We start from the raw sequence: 27,786 nt of genomic DNA, 5'->3' as shown, positions 1-27,786 counted from the left end.
AAAATAACCCAAACAGCAGCAACATGGCTCTCTTCCTGGTGCTGCTGAAGGTTGTCACTGTCCCCCTGGCTGAGGTCAGCGTTATCTTGGATTCCAAAAGGTTTCATGCCATCCCACAGAGGTTGATTATCTTGTTAACAATTTCACTTCTTTACTGTATACGAATCTGCTCCTCTGAAAAAGAAATTCTCACATCAGAGGTATAACTTTCAAACACTCACCTGAAAGCAGATGACTCGTAAGCTGGAGAGTCACAAATTTAGAAGATCATCATTTAGCCTGGAGAAATAGTTTGCTGCTTTATAAGAAAGCCCTCCGCAAAGCCAGAACATCTTACTATTCATCACTGATTGAAGAAAATAAGAAACACCCCAGGTTTCTCTTCAGCTCTGTAGCCAGGCTGACAAACAGTCAGAGCTCTGTTGAGCCAACCATCCCTTTAACGTTAACTAGTAATGACTTCATGAACTTCTTCACAAATAACATTTTTATCATTAGAGGAAAAATTACCAGTAATCATCCCACAGATGTAATATTATCTACAGCTACTCTTAGTACCATTGATGTTAAGTTAGACTCTTTTTCTCCAATTGATCTTTCTGAGTTAACTTCAATAATTACTTCCTCCAAACCTTCAACGTGTCTTTTAGACCCCATTCCTACAAAACTGCTCAAAGAAGTCCTGCCATTAATTAATGCTTCGATCTTAAATATGATCAACCTATCTCTAATGATCGGCTATGTACCACAGGCCTTCAAGCTGGCTGTAGTTAAACCTTTACTCAAAAAGCATCTCTAGACCCAGCAGTCTTAGCTAATTATAGGCCAATCTCCAACCTTCCTTTATATCAAACATCCTTGAAAGAGTAGTTGTCAAACAGCTAACAGATCATCTGCAGAGGTTTATTTGAAGAGTTTCAGTCAGGTTTCAGAGCTCATCACAGCACAGAAACAGCTTTAGTGAAGGTTACAAATGATCTTCTTATGGCCTCTGACAGTGGACTCATCTCTGTGCTTGTCCTGCTAGACCTCAGTGCAGCGTTCGATACTGTCAACCATAATATCCTATTAGAGCGATTAGAACATGCTGTAGGTATTACAGGTACTGCACTGCAGTGGTTTGTATCATATCTATCTAATAGACTCCAGTTTGTTCATGTAAATGGAGAGTCCTCTTCACACACTGAGGTTAATTATGGAGTTCCACAGGGTTCAGTGCTAGGACCAATTCTGTTTACATTATACATGCTTCCCTTAGGCAGCATCATTAGAAGACATAGCATACATTTACACTGCTATGCAGATGACGCCCAGCTCTATCTGTCCATGAAGCCAGATAACACACAGCAATGAGTTAAACTGCAGGAATGTCTTAAAGACACAAAGACCTGGATGGCCGCTAACTTTCTGCTTCTTAATTCAGATCAAACTGAGGTTATTGTACTCGGCCCTGAAAATCTTAGAAATATGGTATCTAACCAGATTCTTACTCTGGATGGCATTACCTTGGCCTCCAGTAACACTGTGAGGAACCTTGGAGTCATTTTTGACCAGGACATGTCCTTCAACGCACATATTAAACAAATATGTTAGACTGCTTTCTTCCATTTGTGCAACATCTCTAAAGTTAGAAATATCCTGTCTCAGAGTGACGCTGAAAAACTAGTTCATGCATTTATTACTTCCAGGCTGGACGACTGCAATTCATTATTATCAGGAAGTCCTAAAAACTCGCTGAAAAGCCTTCAGCTAATCCAAAATGCTGCAGCAAGAGTCCTGACAGGGACTAGAAAGAGAGAGCATATTTCTCCTGTTTTGGCTTCCTGTTAAATCCAGAATTCAAAATCCTGCTCCTCACATACAAGGTCTTAAATAATCAGAATCAGAATCAGAATACTTTATTGATCCCTGGGGGAAATTGTTTTTTGTTACAGTGCTCCATTTTAAACCAACAGAGGTAAAGAAAATCAGGCTTGGTTGAACTAGTTACCTTTAAATCAGGCCCCATCTTATCTTAATGACCTTGTAGTACCATATCCCCCTATTAGAGCACTTCGCTCTCGCTCTGCAGGCCTACTTGTTGTTCCTAGAGTATTTAAAAGTAGAATGGGAGGCAGAGCCTTCAGTTTTCAGGCCCCTCTTCTGTGGAACCAGCTTCCAGTTTGGATTCAGGAGACAGACACTATCTCTACTTTCAAGATTAGGCTTCAAACTTTCCTTTTTGCTAAAGCATATAGTTAGTGCTGGACCAGGTGACCCTGAATCCTCCCTTAGTTATGCTGCAATAGACGTAGGCTGCCGGGGGATTCCCATGATGCACTGGGAGTTTCTACTTCAGTCACAGTTGACATCATGTTCATACTCTGCATTCAATTATTAGTTATTATTAACCTCTGTCTCTCTTCCACAGCATGTCTTTTATCCTGTCTTCCTTCTCTCACCCCAACCAATCACAGCAGATGGCCCCGCCCCTCCCTGAGCCTGGTTCTTTCTTCCTGTAAAAAGGGAGTTTTTCCTTCTCACTGTCGCCAAAGTGCTGCTCATAGGGGGTCATCTGATTGTTGGGGTTTTGTTCTGTTTCGTTTGTGTTATTGTAGGGTCGACCTTACAGTATAACGCGTCTTGAGGCAAATGTTGTTGTGATTTGGTGCTGTATAAATAAAACTGAATTGAACTGTATACAAACATGTCAGACCACACTACACTTTTGAAATCTAGCTGACGTTGTGTTTACAGTCCAAACTGTTGCTCAGCTCACAGATGGTCACCATATTCTCTGGAAACTAGTTCAACCAAGCCTGATTTTCTTTACCTCAGCTGCCTCAACAAAACCAGAAAATCAGTATCAGATCGTGGGTATCACAACATTTGTTAATCATTCATGACCCCCCCTTTGCAGCTCGTACTGTATCTCTTAGACTTGTATAAGACGATTCTCTGAACTTGTATTGAGGTCTAAGTCTCATAATATATTTTCTGATTTGACAGCTGACAACTTTACTGTGTTAGTCGCTCAGCTTTGTTGTTATCCAATCTATTGTATTTTATAATTGCCACCTGTGTGCTGACTAGATTTCTAAATATGAAGCTTGTGTTACTACATCGAGTGACATAAAATCAGTGCAACAGATGACTGCGCCTGGACAAAACAAAGGTTTAATCGTGGATTTGAGAAGTTCATATGAAGTGTCCATATTCAGATTAGTGTGACTCTAAACAGCAGCAAGGATCTTCCAGTGCCGCCTCCACAGAAGCTTACTGGTACAGCTGGCACTGACAGAGCTGCATGACTGTGGAGCAGCAGGGCTGCAGCCAGGGCTTCCACATCAGGTTCGCGTGACTTAACTGGTTCTCCACTGGCTTCAGTGAGCGCCGATGCATCTTCACAGCTTCCTTCATTGTGGCCAGGACAGAGTGAAAGGCAGGCTCAGTGTCTGGGGTCAGCGGTGTGCTCTCTGATGGGTCCTTTGAGAGATCGAAGAGCAGAGGAGGATCGTGGAAGGTAACGTACTCCGGCGTGCAAAAGCAGATATGTGTATGGAAACACCCCGTCTTGTTTTCTGGGTAGAAGTTTGGAGTGAAGTAAAAAGCTTTCCACACCGAGCTACCTGAGAACGATAAATGAAAGCACTCAGTGCCACTTTCCCTCCATGAAGCAGGGTGCTGAAGTGCAGACTTTCAGCCTTAAATGTAAGACTTTTACAAACCACAGGAAGCACAACATTTATACATTTTCAGATGCATTAATTCAACAAACTAACAATTTTATTTTAATGCTTGGATGAAAATCTGTTGTAGAAAATGACCAGCTGGAGTCTAAAACCCATGGACATCAACAAATGCAGCTTTTCTTCCTGAGAGACGCTCCGTCAGGCATTTACTGCATCCACCTTCAGTTTGTGGATCCTTCTGGTTATCAACTGAAAAGCTGCTCTGCAAGATTTCGATCAGGTTTCTGCAGCATTTGTCTGAATCTGAGCAGAGTACAGCCCTGTGCACGTCACAGCTCGCCCTAATAAAGCTAACATTAGCTTCATCGTGTTTGGGCCTCTTATTTAAAATTACAGCAAGAAGCTATAAACTGTTAATTCAATATTTTCTCCATGGACGCCCCTCTCTGCCTTACTGCTGCTGTCCCAAAGTGTTAAAAATAGCTTTGCAAAGTCATGTTTTCCAGACTCATACATGTTAATGACTTTGGTTCTTATCTGTTCTAGAGTGTATTTTGTGTCATGATGTGTAACTTTTTGAGATCTTTTATCCTCCTTGATTCATCAGGTCACACAGTATCCAGTTAAACTCAGCTTTCCATAAAAATGGATTCATCACAGTCAGTTGCTGATTCGACATGAGGGGGGGATTACTTGAATAGCTATGGCCACGTAGGTTTAGTTTCTTTCTCCTAAATCATCATTTGGAAACTGCATTTTGTATTTACTTTGTCTTTGTCTAATATAAAATTTGTTTGATGATCTGAAACAGGATGTGGCAAATGCACAGCACTGTACATCTGATACATTTGATGAGGGAATAACCTCGCATGGTCATGAAACTGCTTGTCATTGAACTACCTAATTCATTTTAGATCTCTGCATGAAAGTGGCTGTAATTCAGTTAATGCATGTTTGTAAAACCCCTTAAATGAAAGCTGAAATACTTCAGTCACATATGGTTTGAAAACTACAAAAAAATGATGTCTTTGTCCAACAAGTTATGGACCTAACTGTAGATGAGCAGCCTACTGGATCTCTGCAGCAGCCACATGTTATCAAAAGGTTGATGAACAGAATCAACCTTTTGTAAAGTGTGTAATGTATGTTTTGTCAAATAATATCAAAGAGAAACACATTTTCCATTTGCCTTTTTTCATGACCTGATATGGTACATTACAAAATTACACCCTGCACAGGCCGCCACTCGGTCGCAGAGCTAACACTTACAGGCAGACAGCCGTTCACACTCACAATCACACCTATTCACAATTTAGAATAATCAGTTAACCTCACACTCTGCACACAGTGCTAACAACTAGCTGTTCGATATAACCATATATATCGATGACGATATAAAAGCGTCCATCGTTTCATTTTACGCTGTCGTTTGTTTCGTGGTGTCGCAAAATAAACTGTTTACAGCAATATTTTTCATTGTTTTTCATCGTGGCTCCGCTGTCCGCTTGTTTGTTTTCCACATAAACCTTTCACAATAAAGCTCAAGATCCTTTTGAGACTTTTCTAAATAAACTGAATCACGTGAAAGAGCATGCAGAGAGTTTACGGATGAGAAGCAAAAAAAGAGCCGTCAGCTGCTAAAAAATAAAGCTTAGACTCAAAGTTTGAGAGAAAACGGCGTCGTTACAGCTTATGTCTAAAAATGTATCGTTTCATGCATCGGTTAAAACACTCGACTCCAGGTACATGACGCGCAGCTGGAAACACTAAACGCAAGTCGAGCTGCCCGAGATTCACAGAATTTACAGAAATGTTACATTTTTGTGATTTATATCGTTGTCAGGACGATAAATGTCTTCTATCTGATATGAGATTTTTGTCATATCGCTAACAACTGCACCACGGTGCTGCCCCTGGATCTAGTTCAGCTAAATGAGCAGTTGCTACAATACACCTGGGATTGTAGTTGGTCAGTTTCCTCATTTGTTGAAAGCTCTGGTCAAACATTTCCTGCAGAAGGCTTAAAGAGCCTTCTAGAAGCTCGGACGGCCTCAGCCTGAGCTGAGTGTGAGAAATCTGCAGGAAACGTCTGAAGTTGTTTTCATCCATGCACTTGTATCATTTGGTCCATGTGACGGCTCACATCACCTGCTGGTTTCATGCTTTCACTTTTTAAATTTTAACTCCAAACACGGGTATGGAGCCATGGTATACTTATTATCCATAAACTCTATAATGTGTAGTAATATAGTATATGTTTCAGTGTGATACAGATCAGCAGTGGTCGGGCACTTTGGCCAAACTGCTGTCTAAAGATGGCGGCGCGTGAACAACGCGAGGCTCAGTGTCTCAAGCACTTCTGGATGGATGCAAACTGCATTTCGTTGCCCTGTACCTGTGCATGTGCAATGACAATAAAGTTGAATTCTATTCTATTCTATTCTTTAAAAGTGACCATAAATAAAAATGCAGCAGCATGCTCAGGTTTTCAAATGAGACCATTGCTGTTAATGAACTCCATTCTGTATTTTATTAACTTGTAAAAACTACATAAGTAACTGTGGAATCTGTGAAAGTTCAGCTGAGAGATCTTTTCAGACTGTCTTGCGGTGTCAGATCTCCCCTGAGACCTTCTCTGATATTCAGGCCAGGGGACTGTTACAAATATTTAAGTCTGCTTTGGATGATTGTTCTCTTGAGGAAGCCAGCCTCTTTTCATCTTTGTATGTTGACTTCAAATAGCACCAGAAATATGGCCTCAAATAGCAGAGTTTGTATCTGTCTGGTACAAAGTGATCTTTGTCCTTTAGTTTGGTATGTTACATTTTAGTAGTTTATTAATCTATTTCAGAAGTGGCCAACCCACAGCTCCTGAGCCGCATGCAGCTCTTTGCCTGGTTTCATGCAGCTCTTATATTGAAGTTTGTGGTTTTTTTAATCTGCGTGTTCGCTTCGTTTGAGTTTAACACTGTATTTTCATCAAATGCAAATGTGCGTGAGATGGAAATACCGCAAAGTTTCCCAGTAGGTGCGAGTGTCATGATGGGTGTGACCCTGTGTTTTGTGTTTGATTTATACTTGATTATTGCAAACAAAGCTTGGAGTTTCTGTTTCTGTGCCCTCCCCATGCTTCACGTTTGGTTCCACTGCATCATCCACAGGGAGCAACTCGCGTCTAAATCACTGAATTTAGACAACGTCATGAAGCCTGTGATGGAAATCATCAACTGCATCCACACACATGCACTTAACCACATGCAATTCAAGAATCTCATCGCTGAGCTGGACCCGAGGCTTCCAGGTGACCTGCTGCTGCACTGCACTGTGAGGTGGCTGTGATAAACCCAGGCACTCTCTCGCTTCTTTGAGCTTTTGGATGCCATAATAATAACAATAATAATGGATTGCATTTATATAGCGCTTTTCAAGGCACCCAAAGCGCTTTACAATACCACTATTCAGTCACTCTCACATTCTCACACTGGTGGAGGCAGCTACAGTTGTAGCCACAGCTGCCCTGGTGACAGAAGCGAGGCTGCCATATCGCGCCATCGGCCCCTCTGGCCAACACCAGTAGGCGGTAGGGTAAAGTGTCTTGCCCAAGGACACAACGACCAGGACAGAGAGCCCGGGGATCGAACCGGCGACAGATACGCTTCTCAACCCCCTGAGCCACAGTCGCCCATGAAACTGTTAATGGTAGAGAAGGACTATCTCGAGCTCTCGGACCTCAAGTGGATTATGGATCTGGTCTCTCTGGTCGACATGCTGTGTCACTTGGACAGACTGAACCTGACCCTGCAGGTTAGGTTAAAAATGCTGCCTGACCTGGTGCAAAGTGTGTTTGCACTTGTCAACAAACGGTAGAGGTTATCAATACGGCTTCATCTTTCTCTGTTGCACACTTACTGTTTTGGGGATGCCATCTGACAGCGTTCAAGTTGGCATTACAGTAGTGAAAGAGAAATTCATGCTTGGAACGTCCAGCTCTCCCCTGTAGCAAATCCATGAGGTCATGACCATCTATCTCCCTGCAGAAAGAAAGTGAACATGAATTACAATGGTGGCTGCAACTGATCAAAGCCTCTGGATTACCTTAACACCCCACTCTTCATTAGAAAACATGTTTCCTCTGCTCACATCCAGGATTCCCCTCACTGTGAATCACTCTCACTGCCTCTCCTTTCTTTAAATGTGACCTAGATTTCAGGCTGACATAAGGAAGGAGCACAGTCTCACCGCTGTGCAGCCTCACCTGTCCTCTGGGACTGAAGCTCCACTCAGCTGCACCACAGTAGGAAACAGGTCCATGTGGCTGGTGGGCTCATCTATCTGTCTGCCACCAGGGATTTTCCCAGGCCAACGTAAAATTCCAGGGACCCTGATTCCTCCCTCCCAATTCGTGGACTTCCCTGCTGCTCGGTAAAAGAAAAAAAAGAACAAGAAGTCATGAAAATAATTCTCATCCGGCTACCAATTAAGCCTAAATGATAGCACTGCACCAAATCCCCACTGAGCCGTCTGCACAGGTGGTACTGTCATTGTCTACATTTGCTCTGCCGGTGTGTCTGCGGTGCTCTGCATCACGATTACAAATGAGCTGATCATGTTGAACTTGGAGCTCATAAATCTTAAACAACATTTGAAACACAAGAGAGCATAACGGCACAGAACCACCTATTTTACCAACATGAGCTAGACTTACACTCCAGGCTATTACGTTTTCCTTCATTAAGTTGAAATCCCAGTGGAAATCAATATATTGTGTTTACAGCACATACCAATCGAATGTATTACAGTTGTAGTGGTCTGCGTATTCCTGTTGAGCGCTATGCTGGCAAAGCTTAATGCAGTACTATACATTAAGCATTGCCTTAGCATGTGCAGTGTGAAAACAGTGCTGGGTTAGTAACTAAAGGCACAACTGGCTTCTTAAGACTTGCCTCCTGCAGAGATGAAAGGGCAGCGAGTGGCTGCCTTATAAAAAGCTGCTCTTTGAATCAAACCTGCTGAGTCCCAACAGAATCCCTGACACGGGTCTGCTCACTGCAAACTAGTGAATGTGAATCAAATGAAGAATAATATTGCTAACATTTTTAGATATGGAGCTTTCGGCACATCCAACAGCAGAGCTTCATTGTCTCATAATTACTTGTGAATTTTCCTGAAGGAAACCGAACGAAGCTCAGAGGCAATGATCTGAGTCCTGCGTGCTTGCAGTTTATTCCAGTGCACTGACTCTAAAAGCAACTCAATTTAAACCACTTAAATATTTCTTTGTTTCTCTGTTTGCTTGCAGGTCATTTTCTAACACAGCCAGTCTTTTAAATGTAAATGCTTATAACTGGTACGTATTGTAATATATTGTAAAGCACCTTTAGCGCTCAGTAAGACTCGAAACATGTCGTACAAATGCTACTCTATTATTGTCAAAGGAGCTTGCACAGACATATTGCTACTCTATTATATTCTGTTTACATAATCTACTTCTTTAGCTGTCACCGGGAAGAAAACGTAATACTGTAGCAGTGAAATGACATAAACACACTCAGCAAAGTTAACTCTTCAACACATTTAGCCATCTGCACCACCCTGGTTGTCAAGTCCAGAAACTCCACATTCACAATGTGGCTGCCCCCTCATTAGATCAGTAACCGGCTTTGATTGATTGATTAATCACCTCACGACCAGCTCCCGATCATCGGTCGTTTGGTTGTAAGAAAATCCAGCACGGCGCATGCCCAGCTTTACATGCCCTCCAGAGAGCCTGTTCTTCAACAGCTTCACTGGCTGCCCGTAGATTATACAGTCACTTGCTAAATATTGCTTCAACCTGGTCCCTCCCTACCTGTGCTCCTTTCTTAGGTCTTTGTTCATCGCTCACCTTGTTGTTCCCTCTGGCCGTCTCACCACAGAGCAGAGCTGATCTGTTCCCCGGCTCTGGAATGAACTTCCTCTTGATATCAGGAATATCTTCCTTATTCCAAACTGGCTTACTCTCTTCAAGCACTGACTCTAATTGTTTTCTATCCTTTCGCTATTTGTTTTTATGCTTTGTAACGTGACCTTTGCTTTTTTCAAAGGCACCCACAAACAAAATGTATTATAATTATTAACTAAATGGTTAAAATCCTGCTGATGTATACAGGCAGAAAGGTCATTACAACCAAGAACAGTTTTCCGTTTTTCTTCTCGGTGTACCTTTATATATTCCGTTCGATCCCCCGTGGACATCGCCTCTGGCAGAGATTTCCTCCAGATGCGCCCCATGATCTGAAGTCAAGTAAACAAGAGTTTTTCCTCTCAAGCTGAGTCTGTCCAGCGTCTCCATGAGCTGACCTGAGAATACACACAGTGCAAACTCCAGTCTGTAATTATTTGGAAACATTTTTCCGTTTGAGTATGAATAACAGAACGAGAAAGAGAAACTGTAAAACAACACGTGTTAAAGCTGCCAGGCAGGAGGAAAAGAGGAAGACCTCAGAGGAGGTTCGTGTTTGTCGTCAATGATGTCATGCAGGACAGTGGGTGTGACAGAGGGACAGAGCGGGATGGATGCAGATGAACTGTGGTGACCCCTAAACGGAGCAGCTTAAAGAAGGAGGAAAAATACATCTTCTATATTAGATTGGTCAAAGTAGGGATCAGTGCTCGCTGGCTGCTCTGCTTTCTTTCTGTGCCTCTCTCCTCTATCTGTGCACGTGTGTTTGTGTCCTCATCTCATCAAGGCCACTCTTCACTGGACCGTTCAACAACACAATGAGTTAAACCTTCTGTGTTTGTGGTGCCTCCGACATCCTCGAACACTAAGTGTTTCTTCTGTACATTTCCCTGGATTCCCCTCCTTGGTGTGTGGTGGGTCGAACCCTGAGGTGGACGGTTTTATGTGGGTTCTCTTCCCCCCGGACCCCTGGAGCACTATTCCACTATTTGCATTATGTCTTTATGCAAATATACTTTCACTGTAAACAAACACACTGAACTTTTATCTCCTGAGTCCAGCGTGCCCATCAGCCTTGACACAGCGATTGTATTGATCATGTCCATCATTACTACTGGACATTAAGTTTTTTCAGTCGCCAAAAACATCAAAGAATACTGTGTAAGAGACACTTTAATTCAATTCAACTTTATTTATACATCGCCAAATCAAAACAACTGTCACTTCAAGGGGCTTTATTTTTAGATCCTAATATAGAGAAAAACTGTTGGCTTTGAGAGTGCTGATGGAGAAGTAATGACTTATAATTGTAATGACAGAGAGACCTATTAACACATAGTGACTGAAGAAGAAACTCCCAGTGCATCATGGGAATCCCCGGCAGCCTACACCTATTGCAGCATAACTAAGGGAGGATTCAGGGTCACCTGGTCCAGCCCTAACTATATGCTTTAGCAAAAAGGAAAGTTTGAAGCCTAATCTTGAAAGTAGAGATAGTGTCTGTCTCCTGAATCCAAACTGGAAGCTGGTTCCACAGAAGAGGGGCCTGAAAACTGAAGGCTCTGCCTCCCATTCTACTTTTAAATACTCTAGGAACAACAAGTAGGCCTGCAGAGCGAGAGCGAAGTGCTCTAATAGGGTGATATGGTACTACAAGGTCATTAAGATCAGATGGGGCCTGATTATTTAAGACCTTGTATGTGAGGAGGGAAGGGAAGCAGGAGAAACCTGCTCTCTCTTTTGAGTCCCTGTCAGTACAGTAGTTATGATGATGCAGTTCTTCACTCCTATTTATACTCCTCTATACACCAATATTGCATTTAATTATTAGTAATCCTTACCCCAATCTAGTCGGCTCAGATGGTTGAGCTTCCTGAGCCTGGCTCTGCTGGAGGTTTTCTTTTAAAAAGGTGTTTTTCTTCCCACTGTCGCCACGTGAGACTCATAGCGATTTGTCTGATTAGGGCTTCTCCCTGACATGCAGTATACTAAGGTCAGGTCATGATAAACACTTGAATTAGGGGCAAACCTATATGGGTACATTTAAAGCTGTTATAACATATTATGAAATGCTTACAGCTGCACTAATTTACAGTCTTAACAGGTTTTATAAAATAATCAGCTCAATCTTTTCTAATATATTTGTGATAAATAATTTGAGCTGATGATTTGACGAGAAATGTATAAACAATATTTCCTATTTTGACTACAAAGCACAGTGAGATCAGTTCTCCATCCACAAGGTTTTAAGTGGATCTCCTCACATCTTCCACCTCACCTCACTTACTGGTTCTTCTCTCCTCTGCAGCAGCAGGTGAAGCTGGGGGGGTTTCACAGAGCCTACCCTCCTAACATGATAAGATCGTGACAAGATGTAATTGCTATGACTACACACTTATCTTCTGTTCCCACTTTAACGAATATTCCTGGAGGCTCTTTCTTTCTTAGTGTCATTTGACTGAACTGGGCAAAGAGGAGAGGTCGGAAGCTTCTGGGCTTTTTTTACTGGATTTGAATGAACTGACAGACATAGAAAAGCAGCTTTTCCTTTAAACAGACAGAATGACCTACCCACACTCCAGTCCACCTCCTGCACAGCGTCCCCGTAGATACCGTGGCGGCTCGTTCCTCTGAAAGCGGCTGAAGCAAAGATGGCTGTGTGGACTTGGAGGAAAGAGAAAAGGAGCAGGAAAGGCCTGTTTGAAGTTCTGCAGAAACAAACAATGAATATGAAACATTGCAACAAGAGTTTTCAGATCCAGGTGAATCAGGAAAGCTTCACGTACCGCTCTATGAAGTCCACTGCCTCGTGGACCATCCTCTGTGTCATGTTTTCAGACTTATATGGCTGCTCCACAATGCTGTGGTCCCTCAGGAGAACACAGTTTAAGTATGGGACAGCCATGATGAACGCTACTGGCAAACCAGTGACCAAAAGCAACAGAAACATCAAGCTCAGGATCGACCTTCTGCCGATGACCCCTCTGTAGTGCAGCACAACTGCAGTGAGCAAAACGATGCCCATTGTTCTGTATGGCAAATTTTTATGGAAGTGGAAAATGGTGCCATGTCCAGGCTGGCAGTCCTTCAGGTTAGTCAGAGGGATACCGAAGAAATAATTGAAGCCGTGGTTATTAGGGTGGTGGCAGTGATCGTCACGGCTCTCACAGTTCAGGCCCAGGTGCCATTTTCCTGCAGACAAGAAGAAGAAACAAAAACTCAGAAAGTAGAAACGCGATTAAGCTCGAAGCCACAATAAAAGAGTAAACTGTACACTTCCTATAACAAACAAATCTCACTACGGTTACGGGTATAAATATTGACATCAGTGTGAGCTGCTAATAACGCTCAAAACTGTCTGTGATGAGCACACGAGACACTCGGCCAAAGACCTCTTTATTCAACTTGTCTGACATAACATTTAAAGCTGTACTTAATAGACTGGCGCTTACATAGCACCTTCCTGCTGTCTGCATTCATACACCAGCTTTTTCTGTGCCTAAGCACTTTTACCCGCGTGTTCACACACTCACAGGCACTGGGGTCAACTCAGGGTTCAGCATCTACCTCAGGATACCTCAAGACAGAGCCTAGGGGATCTGGGGCATTCACCACCTCTCTCCTTAACCTGGCTTCAACCAGTCTTTCCCATAGTGTACTTCTGTCATGATCCTGGGTCTGCTGACCCAGCGTTTTGTGTTTAGTTTATGTAGCCTTCAGGTTTCCTAAGTTCATCGTTATCATGCCTAGTTGTTTCCAGTTAATTTTACCCCTCGTGTTCCCACTATGTTAAGTCTCCCCTGCTTTTCATGTATTTCATGTCTGTGGCTTATGTTGTCAGTTCAGGTTGTCATGTCTATATCTCACTGTGTTTCCTGTTTTATTGTGAAGAGGTCTGGTGTGTCTGTGTTCATCATGTTCAGTTACTCTCCCCCTGTGACGTAATTATGTTCATGTGTCAGCTGGGTTCCCATGTGTTGCCACTTCCCTCATTATCCTCCTGTGTCCATTTAGTCTGTGTGTTCTCAGTCATTCTTTGTCAGGTCGTCCGTTGTATTCGTCTGTTGTACTGCTCATCCATGTCTCATCTCCAGGTACCCATGTCACTTCACTATGGTTAAGGTTTTTCATGTTTTGTTATTAGTTCACCCAGTTTAGGTTATTGTTTAGTTTTCACCGATGCCCTATTATTTTGTACCCTCGTTGCTAGCCTCAATAAACGGCTTGTTTTGTTAATCCACACCACGTTTTGGTCTGCGTTTGAGTCCTCCTCTGCAACACATACGGTCTGCCCCAGCCAGACCGTGACAACTTCATGGTATGGCTCATCAGCATTAAAGCTCTATAGTTACTACATCTGTGCACACAACCCTTGTTCTGCAAAACTCTCCATTTCTCAGGCATCTTCTCACTCTCTGTGACTGTTAAACAGTCAAAGGTCCACTGCCCTGTCTCCTACACATCTCCAACCAACCACCTTTTCACTCTTCATACACCTTCATAGCTGCCCTCACTTCCTCCTTTCTTAACCTCTGCACTTCCGCATTCAGCCATTCCATCCTATTTGCAAAATCCACACTAGGGCTGGGCCATATTATACCGTTCACGGTAATACCGGTATAATGTTAGGCAACGATAGGAAAATGAAATATCGCGATAGAATATGAGTAAAACGCGCATGCGCAGTGCCTTTGTTTTCATACGCACATGGCCGATTGTTGAGTGAAACAGATGAACCAGAATTGGTTTGTAAAAATGGTGCAACTTCCGTGATGTGGAACTGGTTTGGTGTTTGTCCGTCAGATACACAACAAAGCACATTTTTTTGCAGAACATGCAAGCGGCCGTTGTTATTGTCATATTTGTCGGACTAAGATGCCCTTAAATCTGGGAGTAATCTGGGTCCTAAACTCCGTATACTTCAGGTCAAACGAACACTGCAGCATCACTTAGAGTTAAAAACTGTCTAAATTCTTTCATCTTTAATAAAACGATCAGCGTTGCTGCTTTACCAGGTGTAACTATGAAGTTTAACTCCCAGGCATCCATGAAAACAGAATTTATTACATTTAACGGAGTTAGAAGTTAGCAGGAAGCTAGCGGAAGTTAGCTCGCTAGTTTCGCTAGTTACCTAAGCATGATATAGCATGTTCTGACTGAGAGATTTCTGAAAAAAATCAAACGTACAGCTCTGTTATCACTTCCAACATAAATGAAGACAGGAAACTAAACAGCAGTGACGTTTGTAGGGTTACTGAAGTTGGGCTACCTGGTATACAATGATGTGCTACGTGATCGCTAGCAACACAGCTATGTTAGCATAACATAAACAGTGAAGCTGGAGGACGAACACTAACACTTTTCCACTTATAAAAGTTAACGTGAAGGTTCCTCATGGTTAGAGACAAATGCAATCGCATGGCAGGATGCTGTAAACGGACCAAACTTCAGTCAGGAGAACAACTGAGATAATCCATCCACAATACCAGGTTAGTCATTAATATACTGCAACATGGGAATAGAGCCGCTGCAGAGAATTCAACATTAATGAATCAATGGTACAGAAGTGGAGGAAGCAAGAAGAATGAGTTTAATAAAGTTTGATTTATCTGACTGCTTTGTTTCGCTTAATGTGCCTTATAATCCCGTGCACCTTATGGTCCGAAAAATGCGTACTGCACACTGCAGTTTAATGTTGCAAAGCACCTCTTTTTAACTTCAGTGGATATTATACATGGTTATGCTCAGGATATGTCAGCCCATTTCTACTGGAAATGCCTTTTGGTTAAACTTTCAGCAAGGAATTTGCATTTGCACTGTTACATTTTTATAAAGCTTTAATGTACATAAAAACCAGCTTCTTGTTTAAGTGAAAATAAATGGAAGGTTGTCTTTTTGCGCTAGTAATGTTGTGGAGTTGTATTTTGTCTCGCATCAATTATATCGTCGGTTATATCGTTATCGCAAATTTTCAAATATATATCGTGATAAATATTTTTGGCCATATCACCCTGCTCTAATCCACACCATCGGTCCATTTCTCTCCTTCAATTCAATTCACTTTTATTTATATAGCACAAAATCACAACAGTTGCTTCAAGGTGCTTTATATTGTAAGGTAAAGACCTCAAAAAGAAGACGCCACACATGTCCATTAAATTCTGCTTCAGTTACCATGCTGGCAACATTCAACGTCATCCTTTTGATTTCTAGCTTCAGACTCATGATCTTGTCTGACCCTCTCTTCACCTGCAAAACACTATTCACATAAAAGTAAAGATTACCACGACACTATTTCTTTCACCGTGGCTCAGGGGGTTGGGAAGCCCATCCTTAACCGGAAGGTCGCCGGTTCGATCCCCAGCCTCTCTGTCCTGGTCGTTGTGTCCTTGGGCAACACGCTTCACCTACTGCCTACTGGTGTTGGCCAGAGGGGCCGATGGCGCAATATGGCAGCCTCGCCTCTGTCAGTCTGCCCCAGGGCAGCTGTGGCTACAACTGTAGCTGCCTCCACCAGTGTGTGAATGTGAGAGTGAATGAATAGTGGCATTGTACAGCGCTTTGGGTGCCTTGAAAAGCACTATATAAATCTGTAATGGAGACCAGGGGTTCCATTACCTGGTTGGTATTGTTAATAATAAATTGTTGGATTGGGAATTTAAAATAGGGTAATAAAGAAAACACATTAGATCTTTTGGAGTCTTTTATTAGGTTATTTGATATACAATTAAATTGACAGCTTGTAACAGAAAAGAGACAGTGGGACTGGCCATCCTACCTGTGTCGGAGAAGAGCCAAAGTTAGAGCTGTTTGCAGTTAATCATTTATCAATAACCTAAACATATGTGAAATGAGAACTTGTAAAGGTACTCACCTGTCCTAGTTGCTTCTTGCAGGATGTGGAGCAAAAGAGTGAAAGCGGCTCAATCACCTGTTTAAGAGCTCTTGGAGCAGACCAGTGTGCCAGGTTAGGGAGTATGGATAAAGAGGGTTTTAATTTAGATAGAAATGGGTGAAGCTTATGTTATTGGTTTGTTTATAGTATGTGTTGGAAATATGTATATGTTTGTGATGTGCTTTAATGTTATTGTATGTTTGTTTGTGTGGAGGGTTATGTGTTCATTTTGATTAGTTAACCCCCATACTTGGGCTATTCCAGATGCTCACCTGAAAAGGTAGAGTATAAAAGGAAGCCATTTTGTTTAGTTGTAGTTAGTGTTTGTGCTGTTATCATGCTCCTTCTTTAATAAAGTGCCAAACCATGGATGTCTTTTACTCCAGTCTCGCGTCATATTATTGGACAGAACCTATGACCGCCGGCCAAAACTGACAAGTGGTGTCAGGAGTGCTGCCTCTAATGAATGAGGTAAATATGATGACGAGAAGTGGAAAGAAGAATGACAGTAATGAAGGGGCAGAGGATGGTGAAGGTGCTACAGCTGATCCAGTGGCTAAAGCAGGAGCTAAACCTGGCGATAGACTGGATGAACTGACAGCTCTGGTGAAATCATTGATGCAGTCTCAAGCAACAAGAGACCAGAGAATGGACAGAGAATCAGCCCGACAAGAACAAAGATGGAAAAGTATGCAACACCAGTTTCAGCAAATGCAAGTTCAAGTAAAAGAATTCACGCAGCAGCAGCAGCAATTGCCAATGCAGTCCACGCAGCAGGTAAAACAGCATTGTCTTGTTCGGGTAGTCAAGGACGAAGAGGAGGGAGAACAGTTTTTTCCCACAGGCAAATCAGGGCCAAGTTTAGTGTCACTGGCCCATCTTAAGCCCTCCCAGCAGGGAGATTTAAGGGCTCTTCTGGATCCACATTTGTTCCAGGAAAAACCTGGTTTTACAAAACTGGTACAACACAAAGTCCACTTGAGGGATAATGCTCCACCCCGTAGAAAATTCTATAGGATTCCTGAACGCCTGGTTTCACAGCTGAAGAAAGAAATTGACCTAATGTTGTCACTTGGGATAATTGAAACATCAGCGAGTGAATGGTGCAGCCCAATTGTTCTGGTCCCGAAAAAGGATGGAACATTGAGGTTTTGCATTGACTTGAGATATCTCAACTCTGTCTCAAAGTTTGACCCCTATCCAATGCCTCGTATTGATGAGCTCTTGGAAAGGGTGGGGAGAAGTAAGTTCATTACCACTCTTGACCTAAGCAAGGGCTACTGGCAGGTGGCCCTAGCTCCAGAGGCAAAGGAACTGACGGCCTTCAAAACCCCGTTTGGGCTGTTTCAGTTCAGGGTGATGCCGTTTGGTCTCCAAGGGGCACCAGCAACGTTTCAGCGGCTGATGGACCAGGTCTTGAGGGATGTGTCAGACTTTGCTGCAGCATACTTAGATGATGTTGTGATATTTAGTCAGACCTGGGAGCAGCATGTGGCTCACCTGCGACGCATTTTAAAGCTAATCAAATCTGCTGGTCTTACTATCAATCCTCACAAGTGTAAGATCGCACAGACGCAGGTGGAGTACCTTGGATATGTGGTTGGACATGGACAGGTGACGCCTCAGGTGGGGAAAATGGAGGCAATCCATGCATATCCAGTTCCTACAACCAAGAAGAAGGTGCGGGCATTTATAGGCTTAGTGGGCTGGTACAGTAAATTCATCCCCCACTTTGCAGAGAGGGCAGCACCTCTCACGGATTTGACAAAAGCGTCGGCGCCGAATAAGGTCAAGTGGACAAAAGACTGTGACAGTGCTTTCATTGACCTTAAGTCAGCCATCACAGGTGATTCTGTTCTACACAGCCCGGATTTCACTCAGCCTTTCACACTGCAGACAGATGCTTCTGGAGTAGGCTTAGGAGCCGTGCTGCTGCAGGAGGTGGAGGGAGTGAGGCGCCCAGTTGTTTTCCTCAGCAGAAAGCTTCAGGACAGAGAGTCTAGATACTCCACCGTGGAAAAGGAGTGTCTTGCTATGAAGTGGGCAGTGGAGTCACTGAGGTACTATCTTCTAGGCAGACATTTCACCCTGGAGACAGACCACCGTGCCCTTCAGTGGCTGCACAAGATGAAGGAGACTAACATGCGTGTTGCGAGATGGTATCTGTCATTGCAACCCTATGATTTCACAGTGCGGTATCGTCCAGGGAAATCTAACTGTGTTGCAGACTGTCTTTCACGTATGTATGAAGATTGAAGTACAGTAGTCTAAGGAGAAGGGGGGAGGAAATGTAATGGAGACCAGGGGTTCCATTACCTGGTTGGTATTGTTAATAATAAATTGTTGGATTGGGAATTTAAAATGGGGTAATAAAGAAAACACATTAGATCTTTTGGAGTCTTTTATTAGGTTATTTGATATACAATTAAATTGACAGCTTGTAACAGAAAAGAGACAGTGGGACTGGCCATCCTACCTGTGTCGGAGAAGAGCCAAAGTTAGAGCTGTTTGCAGTTAATCATTTATCAATAACCTAAACATATGTGAAATGAGAACTTGTAAAGGTACTCACCTGTCCTAGTTGCTTCTTGCAGGATGTGGAGCAAAAGAGTGAAAGCGGCTCAATCACCTGTTTAAGAGCTCTTGGAGCAGACCAGTGTGCCAGGTTAGGGAGTATGGATAAAGAGGGTTTTAATTTAGATAGAAATGGGTGAAGCTTATGTTATTGGTTTGTTTATAGTATGTGTTGGAAATATGTATATGTTTGTGATGTGCTTTAATGTTATTGTATGTTTGTTTGTGTGGAGGGTTATGTGTTCATTTTGATTAGTTAACCCCCATACTTGGGCTATTCCAGATGCTCACCTGAAAAGGTAGAGTATAAAAGGAAGCCATTTTGTTTAGTTGTAGTTAGTGTTTGTGCTGTTATCATGCTCCTTCTTTAATAAAGTGCCAAACCATGGATGTCTTTTACTCCAGTCTCGCGTCATATTATTGGACAGAACCTATGACTGCCGGCCAAAACTGACAAAATCCAATCCATTATTATTATTATTATATTCCATGTAGAAAGTGTGAATCAAGCTGCCGTGCTCCTGGCTTTGCTTCTCTTCCACTTGGTCTCCTTCCATCAGCACACTGTTGGCCAACAGCACCAAAGGCAGTTATCATTAACCTGGGCCCCCCACAGTGTGGAAATCTTACTCTTAATGATTGACATGTTTGATTTGGCAGAGACTTTACACCAGAGGGAATAAAAAATGCACTGGCTTGTACCTGTAAATGCACTGTGCTGTCACGATCTCAAGCTCTATACACACAAACAAAATTTAAACTAATACACAAAAATCTGATTCACAGGGAAGGATGGAAAAATCAAGTCTCTGTACTAAGACCTGTCTACAAACACAGCAACATAATTGTCATCATTAAGTCATATCAGCAACACAATCTAAACTGCAGATGTTAGAAACCTTGTTCCAAATCACTAAGTCGAAGGTAAGCAGGACTGCACTGCAGTGTGACCAGTGTACCAATGGTTAGACTCCCAATGACACTGGGAGTCTGCCAATGAAATGCCTATCCACGGTATACATTGCTCATTTCTTTCACGCCGTGTCTAAAACAGCTGCACTGGTAAGTTCACAGAGTCACCAGCTTAGACGCTACATCAGACAAATCACACCAAAGTACAGCACTTATAATGTCAGCTTCTAAACATGTTTCTTGGTGACATAATGCTTTTTCAGCGTTTCCACATATTCATATTCATTCCTAACAGATGTGTAAGGGTCTGACAAGCTTTTTGTTGTTTTTGCTAATAAGACACATAAGATTCATGCATCATACCTATGAGAGCAGTCTCGTAGCCTTGTTGTTTGACAACCTTGGCAAACGTAATCTCCTGGCTGGGGAGACCTCCAGATGCTGCATTAAATAAAAAGACACCTGGTCTGATATAACCAGCGATACCTGGAAAGAAAGAAAAACAAAAACAAACGTGTGACTTCAGCATGCATAAAAAAAATGACTCAATTCACAACAATGTGCATAAAGAGTTTTATAGACAGTTTTATTGTAATTGGGCTCAAAGCGATCTTAAATAATTCACTAAATGAATGGCCTCTGTTAAAGGTGTTTAACGCTCCTGTATTCTGGAAACTTCTCCACCAGGCCAACATTGAGCACTGCTCCTGTCGGGGAAGCTTGTTTCTGTCTGCAGCTTTTAACTGGCCTGATCGCACTGGGTATCGTCCGGTGAGAAACGCTGCCCTGCTGGGAGTGCAGAGGCTGGCTGCAGCAATGTGGTGGGTCAGCTTCACCCCTTCCTTTGCCAGCTGGTCAATATTGGGGGTCCTGCAAATCACATCATCAGCAATTACAGAACAGGTTTCTCATCAAAGCAAAATATGTCAGACTTGTCAATGCCTGAAATAAAGTTAAAGCAACTTATCTCCAGCTGTTGCCCAAGAATCTCTTGCTCAGTTCTTAATGCCCAAATTTTCCAATCAATCACAAATCACCACTTTACTGTTATTTTACAAAATCAGTGTCCCTGTTTCATAAAAAAGGTCTTATCAAAGAAAAACTATGACTTCGATAAAAATCAGTAAACAAAACTAACCGGGACACGCCGCTGTGATCATTCTGAATCTACTCAAACACTGGAGATGAACGTAAATATTTGAAAGCACCGACGTCTTTGCAGAATTAAAGCTCTATTAAAATTCCACTCACCTTTACTGTAGCGAGACAGAAAGAAATATCAGAAAGAGAACCTCGACAAATAAAACTTACTGCATGGAAACAAGAGCACAGGAATAAAATCTCATTCAACAAATATAAAATGGCATGTATGTATTTTTATTATTGCACTTGGATGCAATAATATCTGCTCGACAGCAGTCATCTATAATAATATTGCCCCTACAAGCCAAAACTCCCCAATGGGCAGCACTCGACAGGAAGAGACCTTGAGTAAAACCAAGCTCGACGAAAGGCTCTTCACACAGAGGCCACAACAGGAAACAGGACAAGAAACAAATGAACAGACAAAGAAATCTTTATTCTCAATTAGTCGGCCCCAATTAAGTCAAAGGAGAATTTTAGAGCAGTACATTGAGACAGAGGTAGTTTGAGATTGATCTGAAAATATCTTTTAAAAAAGTTCCCTTGATTTTTGTACTTAGCTCACATAGGCTTCATATTAGCGGATATTCTTGGGTAGCGTCACTTTAGTATAATAAATGCTAAATGTAGCATTAAATAAAGCAATAAATGCTGAATTTATGTTGTTTGCCCAGCATCCAATACAGTGAAGTAATCCCAAATGATAATATCTCCTGTCATGGTCCTGGGTCTGTTGGTCCAGTGTTTGTGAATATTCTTTCAATTAGTTTGTTTCTGGTTATATTTGCCAGTCTTTTATGAGTCCTCTCTCCTCTACTGGGCTTCCTGTAGTGTATATCCAAAATATCAGAGGAACATGTTGTGCTCTTCTACCCTCTCTGCAGCCTGCTGTCCTGTTTATCTACAGATTCAGTAGTCTAACCCCCCCCAGACAACTGTGAACAGTTGAACAGTGAACAATCAGAGCCACAATCAAAGATATTCACTCCAGTATGGGAACAAAACGGCCTACAATAACAGGAGGTCAAATGAAAGAGTTCTGGGAGTAGCAGCTTCCCCCCATTTCTGCCAATCACGTCTCTAAGAACCAGTAGCCAAATTACACTTAAGCTTCACCAGCGTCAGTGAGAAGCAACATGTTCTTACCTCAGTGAGTTATTGCCATAACAGCCGAGGTCTCCAATTCCCAGGTCATCCACCATTATCAGGACAAAATTAGGCCTGTTGGTCTCCTGCAGAGAAGCACTGTTCACCTCTAAGAGCAGCAGCAACAGAGAGGACAGTGGCCACGTGGACTTCATGCTGTCAGAGCAGAAACACTGGAAGAAAAATCAAACCACATGTAATTGTAGTGTAAAGATACACTGACAGGTACCTGTATTACAGCCAGTAGTATTCTGGAGTTTCCCATCAATGACTCTGAAGCGTCCGTCAGTCGCTGTCAGTTACCGATGAATATAATTTAACTGACCATAGTTGACCATAGCTTTGACGCTACAGTAACATTTTCACAAGCATTTCACAAACCGTGGTGAAGTCATTAACCACGGACTGTACTCGTGTCTTCTTCTAGTGCTTTTAATCATGAATAATACAAACTGGTTATGATTCCAGCACACGGTCGAGTGAAAGGTTGACAATGAAGACTGTTACAGGCAGCATTAGCAACACGTTCTCACTCCCAAAGCGGAACATTTTACGCTAGGTGACACATCGTCAACATATTACGTTTTCACCTACCCACCACGTTCCTAAATGACGACCTCGGAAAAATGAGGAAATATGAGAACAGTCTGGACTCAATCTACACATGTTCGCTCTTTTTCTTCAAATCGCTTACAAACACACTATTTAACATCATTAAAGTCCTGGTTAAGGTCGGGGATAAGGTCATGTTTAGGGCTGGAATACAGGGCCCTAAACACGCGGGAGCGTCATTGCACTGGATTTCATAACCCTCTGTGTACCATAAGAAGGACCGAAGGTCTCCTTTCACGTTCCTCAGGAACGCCGCGGGATGTGACAAAACGTCGGCATGTTACGCCTCGGGAGTGAGAACGGGCTGGCAAGAAAGCTGAGAAAAAGCTACTAACTCCTTTTACTGCTTTACATTATATTTTTATTACTTTTTTACATTTACACGCTTAGTTCCTTAATTTTAGAAACACGGGAAACTTGAACTGTCTGGATCAGTGCTTAGAAACCATGGTGGAAATGGTGTCCCCACACTTAAAGCAGCCACAGCCTAATCTTAAACAGGTAGGTTAGTAGGTTAGTAGAGTCCATGTGAGTAAACTGGTGGCACAGCTGTGGATGCATATAAGGCAAAACACAGAGCCTGTTTCTTTGACATGGGAACATCAGGAGATGTCAACAAAACACCAGGAACAGAACTGTGGAGCTCCATAAGTGTGGCTCAAGTTTGAATACAATTGCAATTAAGAAATACAGATAGAAAGTTAACAAATATGTTTTTATATTTATCAATCTAAAAAAAATAAACTTTTAGTCTGATTTGATGTTACAATTAAAAAAGTGTTTTTATCTGAAGAGTAAATATGTGGTTTCAACTGTATATTTGATGATTGTCAGCACAAAGAGGGAGAGAGAGCAGAACGAGGACAGAACAGATGAACAAGAGCAGGTGAGACACACATGTTAGTCAAATGGTTGCTTACCAAAAGTATCACCGTATCACAGGTCCTCATGTATCTCGTACCTAGTGTTTCTTTTTAGGTTTGCTATTTTTCAAATTCTATATTTATTAAGTTCTGCAGGCTTGTTTGCACAACAAGGCTAAATAATTATATAAACTTTTCTCAATCTAAATATTGGACTTTGGTAGAATTAAAAAATAAGTGTAGTGCAGGTCTATGATGATTTTAGTGCTACTATCATCTAGTTCTGATTCTGGTTCTGTCTTGGTTAAGTCCTCAGTAGTCCTGATTTTGAACTGTTGTAGTCCTGTTTTAATTCTGGATCAGTTCTGGGTCTGGTTGAATTGGGGTTCAGTCCCTGTGTCTTGATACAGCCCGACTTTGTTCTGCCTCACTGCTTAATTAAAAAACTAGTTTAAGGTGTCCTGCATATGTGATATTTATTTTTCCCTATATGAAGTCATTCTTTTTTGAACAAAACTCAAAACAGAGCCTATTAATCTTTCAGTCATTTGTACCCCCCCCCAAAAAAGGAAAAAAATGCGTTTTGTGTTTCTTTTTGGGTTCATCTTGTGTTTGGTATTAATTCTTTGGGTTGGTTGTCGTGTCTATTATCCCTACCTGTGTCTCCCCTCTGTGCTCCGTTCAGGTCCCTGCGTTTTGTTGTAAAACAGTCTGTGTGTTTCCGGTTTTACTTTGTATGTCTGCTTCTCATCATGTCCATTAGTGTCAGCTGTGTCCACTCCTGCATGTCATCTCCTCATTACCTAGTGTGTATTTATAGTGTGTGTTGGCTTCTGTTCATCGTCGGATCGTCTGTGTTTCTCGGTGTAACAACGGCGCTCTGCATTACCCGCTCCCCGGTTCATGCTCAGGTTTGTCATTTAGTTTTCCCAGTCTAGGTTTTCAGTCATTCATCTTTTCTCACTGCCTGTTCAAGTCGCTCCACTTCTGTAAATAAAACATCACTCTCATCACCAGTCAACTGCCTGCATTTTGGGTCCTTTTCCTCCTACACCACACGGCTCACCCCGCCAGCCGTGACAGTAACGCCACGAGTCCCAATGATCCACTTTGATTAGAAATGTTCCTAAATGAGAGTGATGACCAGAGGTAGTGTAGTCGCTATAATAAGAGATGCTCCAATTCCCCAAATACTGAGGAAAGGAGCTTTGGTGCTTCCTATATCAGCTCTGTTGGAGCAGCATACACTGGGCCATCTTTTCTTAATAGAGAGGAGAAAATGCTGTCCCATGATTCACTGGGACAGACCCTCCGGTCATTCATGAAAACAACAACATAATAAGCAAAGTTGTGCAGATCATGTAAATGTTCATTATAAATGCATATTTGCATTCAGTTCAATTAGTGAGAATTGTGTGATTATCATAAATTAATTTTTACCTCAGGTCTCGTGGGGTAAGTGATGGATGGAGGGAATTTTACTGCGTCACAGAAATCCTAAACAAGGAGGAAGGAAGACATTCCACTAGATCAAAGCAGTTAAATAAGTAATCAGGACATTTACATATAATATTTAAATATTAACAAAAATTCCCACCCGTGGGATTAATAAAGGTATCTTATCTTAAAATAACATGCATTTGATTTTATAGGCTAAAGGGCAGGATCTACTGTGCTATAATTTATATATTATGATGCAGTCAGTTTGCAGCAATAACTCGCATTCTGCCAAGAGCAGCAAAAACTAGTGGCTCAAAAAACTGCAGCCCTGAGCAGGGAGAGTCTCGTCCCATCCAAAATCAGTGTAAGCTCAGGCTTCACGCACGTTTGCCTCTTAAAACAGTGAGGCAGTTCAAAGGAGCCTGAAGGGAAATCAATGTGGTTTTGATGGAAATCTCTGACCACTGTTTATTATTACAAACTGCAATGTGTGTGAAAGCAGACCTAACATCATTTGCCATCAGATGACGAGACGTTCCAGTTACTTAGTAGCACATTATCACATGGAGATTAATCGAACGCACTAACACGGATTCATTCATAGGACATTTCACTTGTATTCGTTACAGATTCTTCAGCCAGACGTGGCTTGCTGTGTGCGCTCTTCACACCTCACTTCCTCACCCTGCGCACAGAGTGATTTAGGACAGAGAGTTTTGGCACTGCGCTCACAGCTTAAGTGCCAATTATGCAATCGTTTTAAAAACATCTGCCACTCCTTAAAAATCTCGAAATCTTTATTCTAAAAATGATCAATATTGTTTTTTCTTATCCAAGTAACCTGCAAAGATCAACAGGGTAAGAACACGTTGGTGAAGCATTTCTACAATTTCGTTGGCACATGTTCAATGACAACAAAGGTCTATTCTATTCTATTCTATTCTATTCCATGTGCATGTTGTCACCCATCTTCTCCATACTGTAGTTTCCACACGGCGAGCACGCGACATCACGCATCACGTCAGGTTGTTGTTGTCAGAGGACCGTCCTTTCCTCAGTCAGTGTTCAGGACTGTGTGTCTGCATGCGGGAACATTTATCTTTAATGTGTGGCTTTATCCAAACTGCTATAAATGTATTGTTGTTATTTATTGTTGTTGTTGTTGTTGTTACTGGTCTCCATCCTCTAACAGAGGAGTTTTAGTAGCAAATAACTTTTGCCTTTGAGTTTTACTTCTAACCTGCAGATAAATGAACAGAGTTCGAGTATCCGCACATTTGCTCCTGCAGACAGACGGAAGTGTTACTCACCTGCTGAATGACAGACGGTGATCCGGAGCGCAGGCTGTACTGTTGCTCTGTGGGACGCTTCTCAAATCTTGCAAAGTTGTTTGAGCTCCTGCTGTGCAGAGGCGGAGCCAGACATTTGAAACACCTGGGGCTTAGCCCTAAAGGGTAGTATGCATGTGGGATTTTTTTTTTTTTTAGAATAGGTAGAATAGGTAGAAATGACTGAAAGATTAATTGGCTCTGTTTTGAGTTTTGTTCAAAAAAGAATGACTTCATATAAGGAAAAATAAATATCACATGTGCAGGACACCTTAAGCTAGGTTTTTAATTAAGCAGCGAGGCAGAACAAAGTCAGGGCTGTATCAAGACACATGGACTAAACCCCAATTCAACCAGACCCAGAACTGATCCGGAATTAAAACAGGACTACAACAGTTCAAAATCAGGAGTACTGAGGACTTAACAAAACTAGATGATAGCAGCACTAAAAATCATCATAGACCTGCACTACACTTATTTTTTAATTCTACCAAAGTACAATATTTAGATTGAGAAAAGTTTATATAATTATTTAGCCTTGTTGTGCAAACAAGCTGCAAAACTTAATAAATATAGAATTTGAAAAATAACAAACCTAAAAAGAAACACTAGGTACGAGATACATGAGGACCTATGATACGATGATACTTCTGGTAAACAACCATGTGACTAACATGTGAGTCTCACCTGCTCTTGTTTCACCTCTCTCTGTGTGTTCCTCTCCCTCACCCTCTCTGTTCCTCTCTCCCTCTTTGTGCTGACAATCATCAAATATACAGTTGAAACCAGATATTTACACACAAACACTTTTTAATTGTAACATCAAATTAGACTAAATGTTTATTTTTTTTAGGTTGATAAATATAAAAAACATATTTGTTAACTTTAAGAGTAAAGAGAGAAACTATCTGTATTTCTTAATTGCAAATGGCACCAAATTGTATTCAAACTGAGCCACACTTATGGAGCTCCACAGTTCTCTTCCTGGTGTTTTGTTGACATCTCTTGATGTTCCCATGTCACAGAAACAGACTCTGTGTTTTGCCTTATATGCATCCACAGCTGTGCCACCAGTTTACTCACATGGACTCTACGAACCAATCAGAAGCTTCTTCAGCTCAGGATGGAATCGTCTGCAGTTTCTTATTAATTAACAATAAACTTAGTGTACATGTACTCCTACATTTGATGAAAGTGATAAAAAATAGAAGCTCTGTCTCTCTTTATTCTGACATTTAACTAATTCAAAAGATATTTCAAT

The 27,786-nt window shown here is 41.9% G+C and overlaps 1 protein-coding gene across 2 annotated transcripts; it reads right to left on the bottom strand.

The window, feature by feature from the left end:
- Positions 1-248: 248 nt before the first annotated feature.
- sts (steroid sulfatase (microsomal), isozyme S) lies at positions 249-27,242 on the bottom strand. 2 transcript variants are annotated; one of them, XM_076880308.1, is made up of 12 exons: positions 27,213-27,242; positions 26,508-26,644; positions 25,198-25,254; positions 22,283-22,455; positions 20,742-20,863; positions 20,357-20,479; positions 12,399-12,804; positions 12,184-12,320; positions 9,873-10,010; positions 7,927-8,086; positions 7,581-7,702; positions 249-3,608 (listed from the first exon to the last, which is right to left on the bottom strand). In XM_076880308.1, the coding sequence occupies exons 4-12, from the start codon at positions 22,435-22,437 to the stop codon at positions 3,256-3,258; spliced, it is 1,716 nt and encodes a 571-aa protein (XP_076736423.1). In that variant the 5' UTR covers positions 22,438-22,455; positions 25,198-25,254; positions 26,508-26,644; positions 27,213-27,242; the 3' UTR covers positions 249-3,255. The 2 variants fall into 2 exon arrangements, with proteins under 2 accessions (XP_076736423.1, XP_076736422.1); XM_076880307.1 differs by lacking the exons at positions 25,198-25,254; positions 26,508-26,644; positions 27,213-27,242 and adding an exon at positions 24,415-24,558 and having other exon boundaries at positions 250-3,608.
- Positions 27,243-27,786: the final 544 nt, after the last annotated feature.

Source organism: Maylandia zebra, linkage group LG23 (genome assembly GCF_041146795.1).
Source record: "Maylandia zebra isolate NMK-2024a linkage group LG23, Mzebra_GT3a, whole genome shotgun sequence".
Taxonomy (NCBI): domain Eukaryota; kingdom Metazoa; phylum Chordata; class Actinopteri; order Cichliformes; family Cichlidae; genus Maylandia; species Maylandia zebra.
This window is presented reverse-complemented; position numbering and strand designations above follow the sequence as displayed.

Coding starts and splice junctions, on each gene's coding strand:
- sts (XM_076880308.1), bottom strand. CDS start 22,437: ATGAAGTCCACGTGGCCACTGTCCTCTCTGTTGCTGCTGCTCTTAGAG. Junction 20,864..22,282: donor TATGGCAATAACTCACTGAG/GTAAGAACATGT, acceptor TGTGATTTGCAG/GACCCCCAATATTGACCAGC. Junction 10,011..12,183: donor GGAGGTGGACTGGAGTGTGG/GTAGGTCATTCT, acceptor GTGTATTCTCAG/GTCAGCTCATGGAGACGCTG.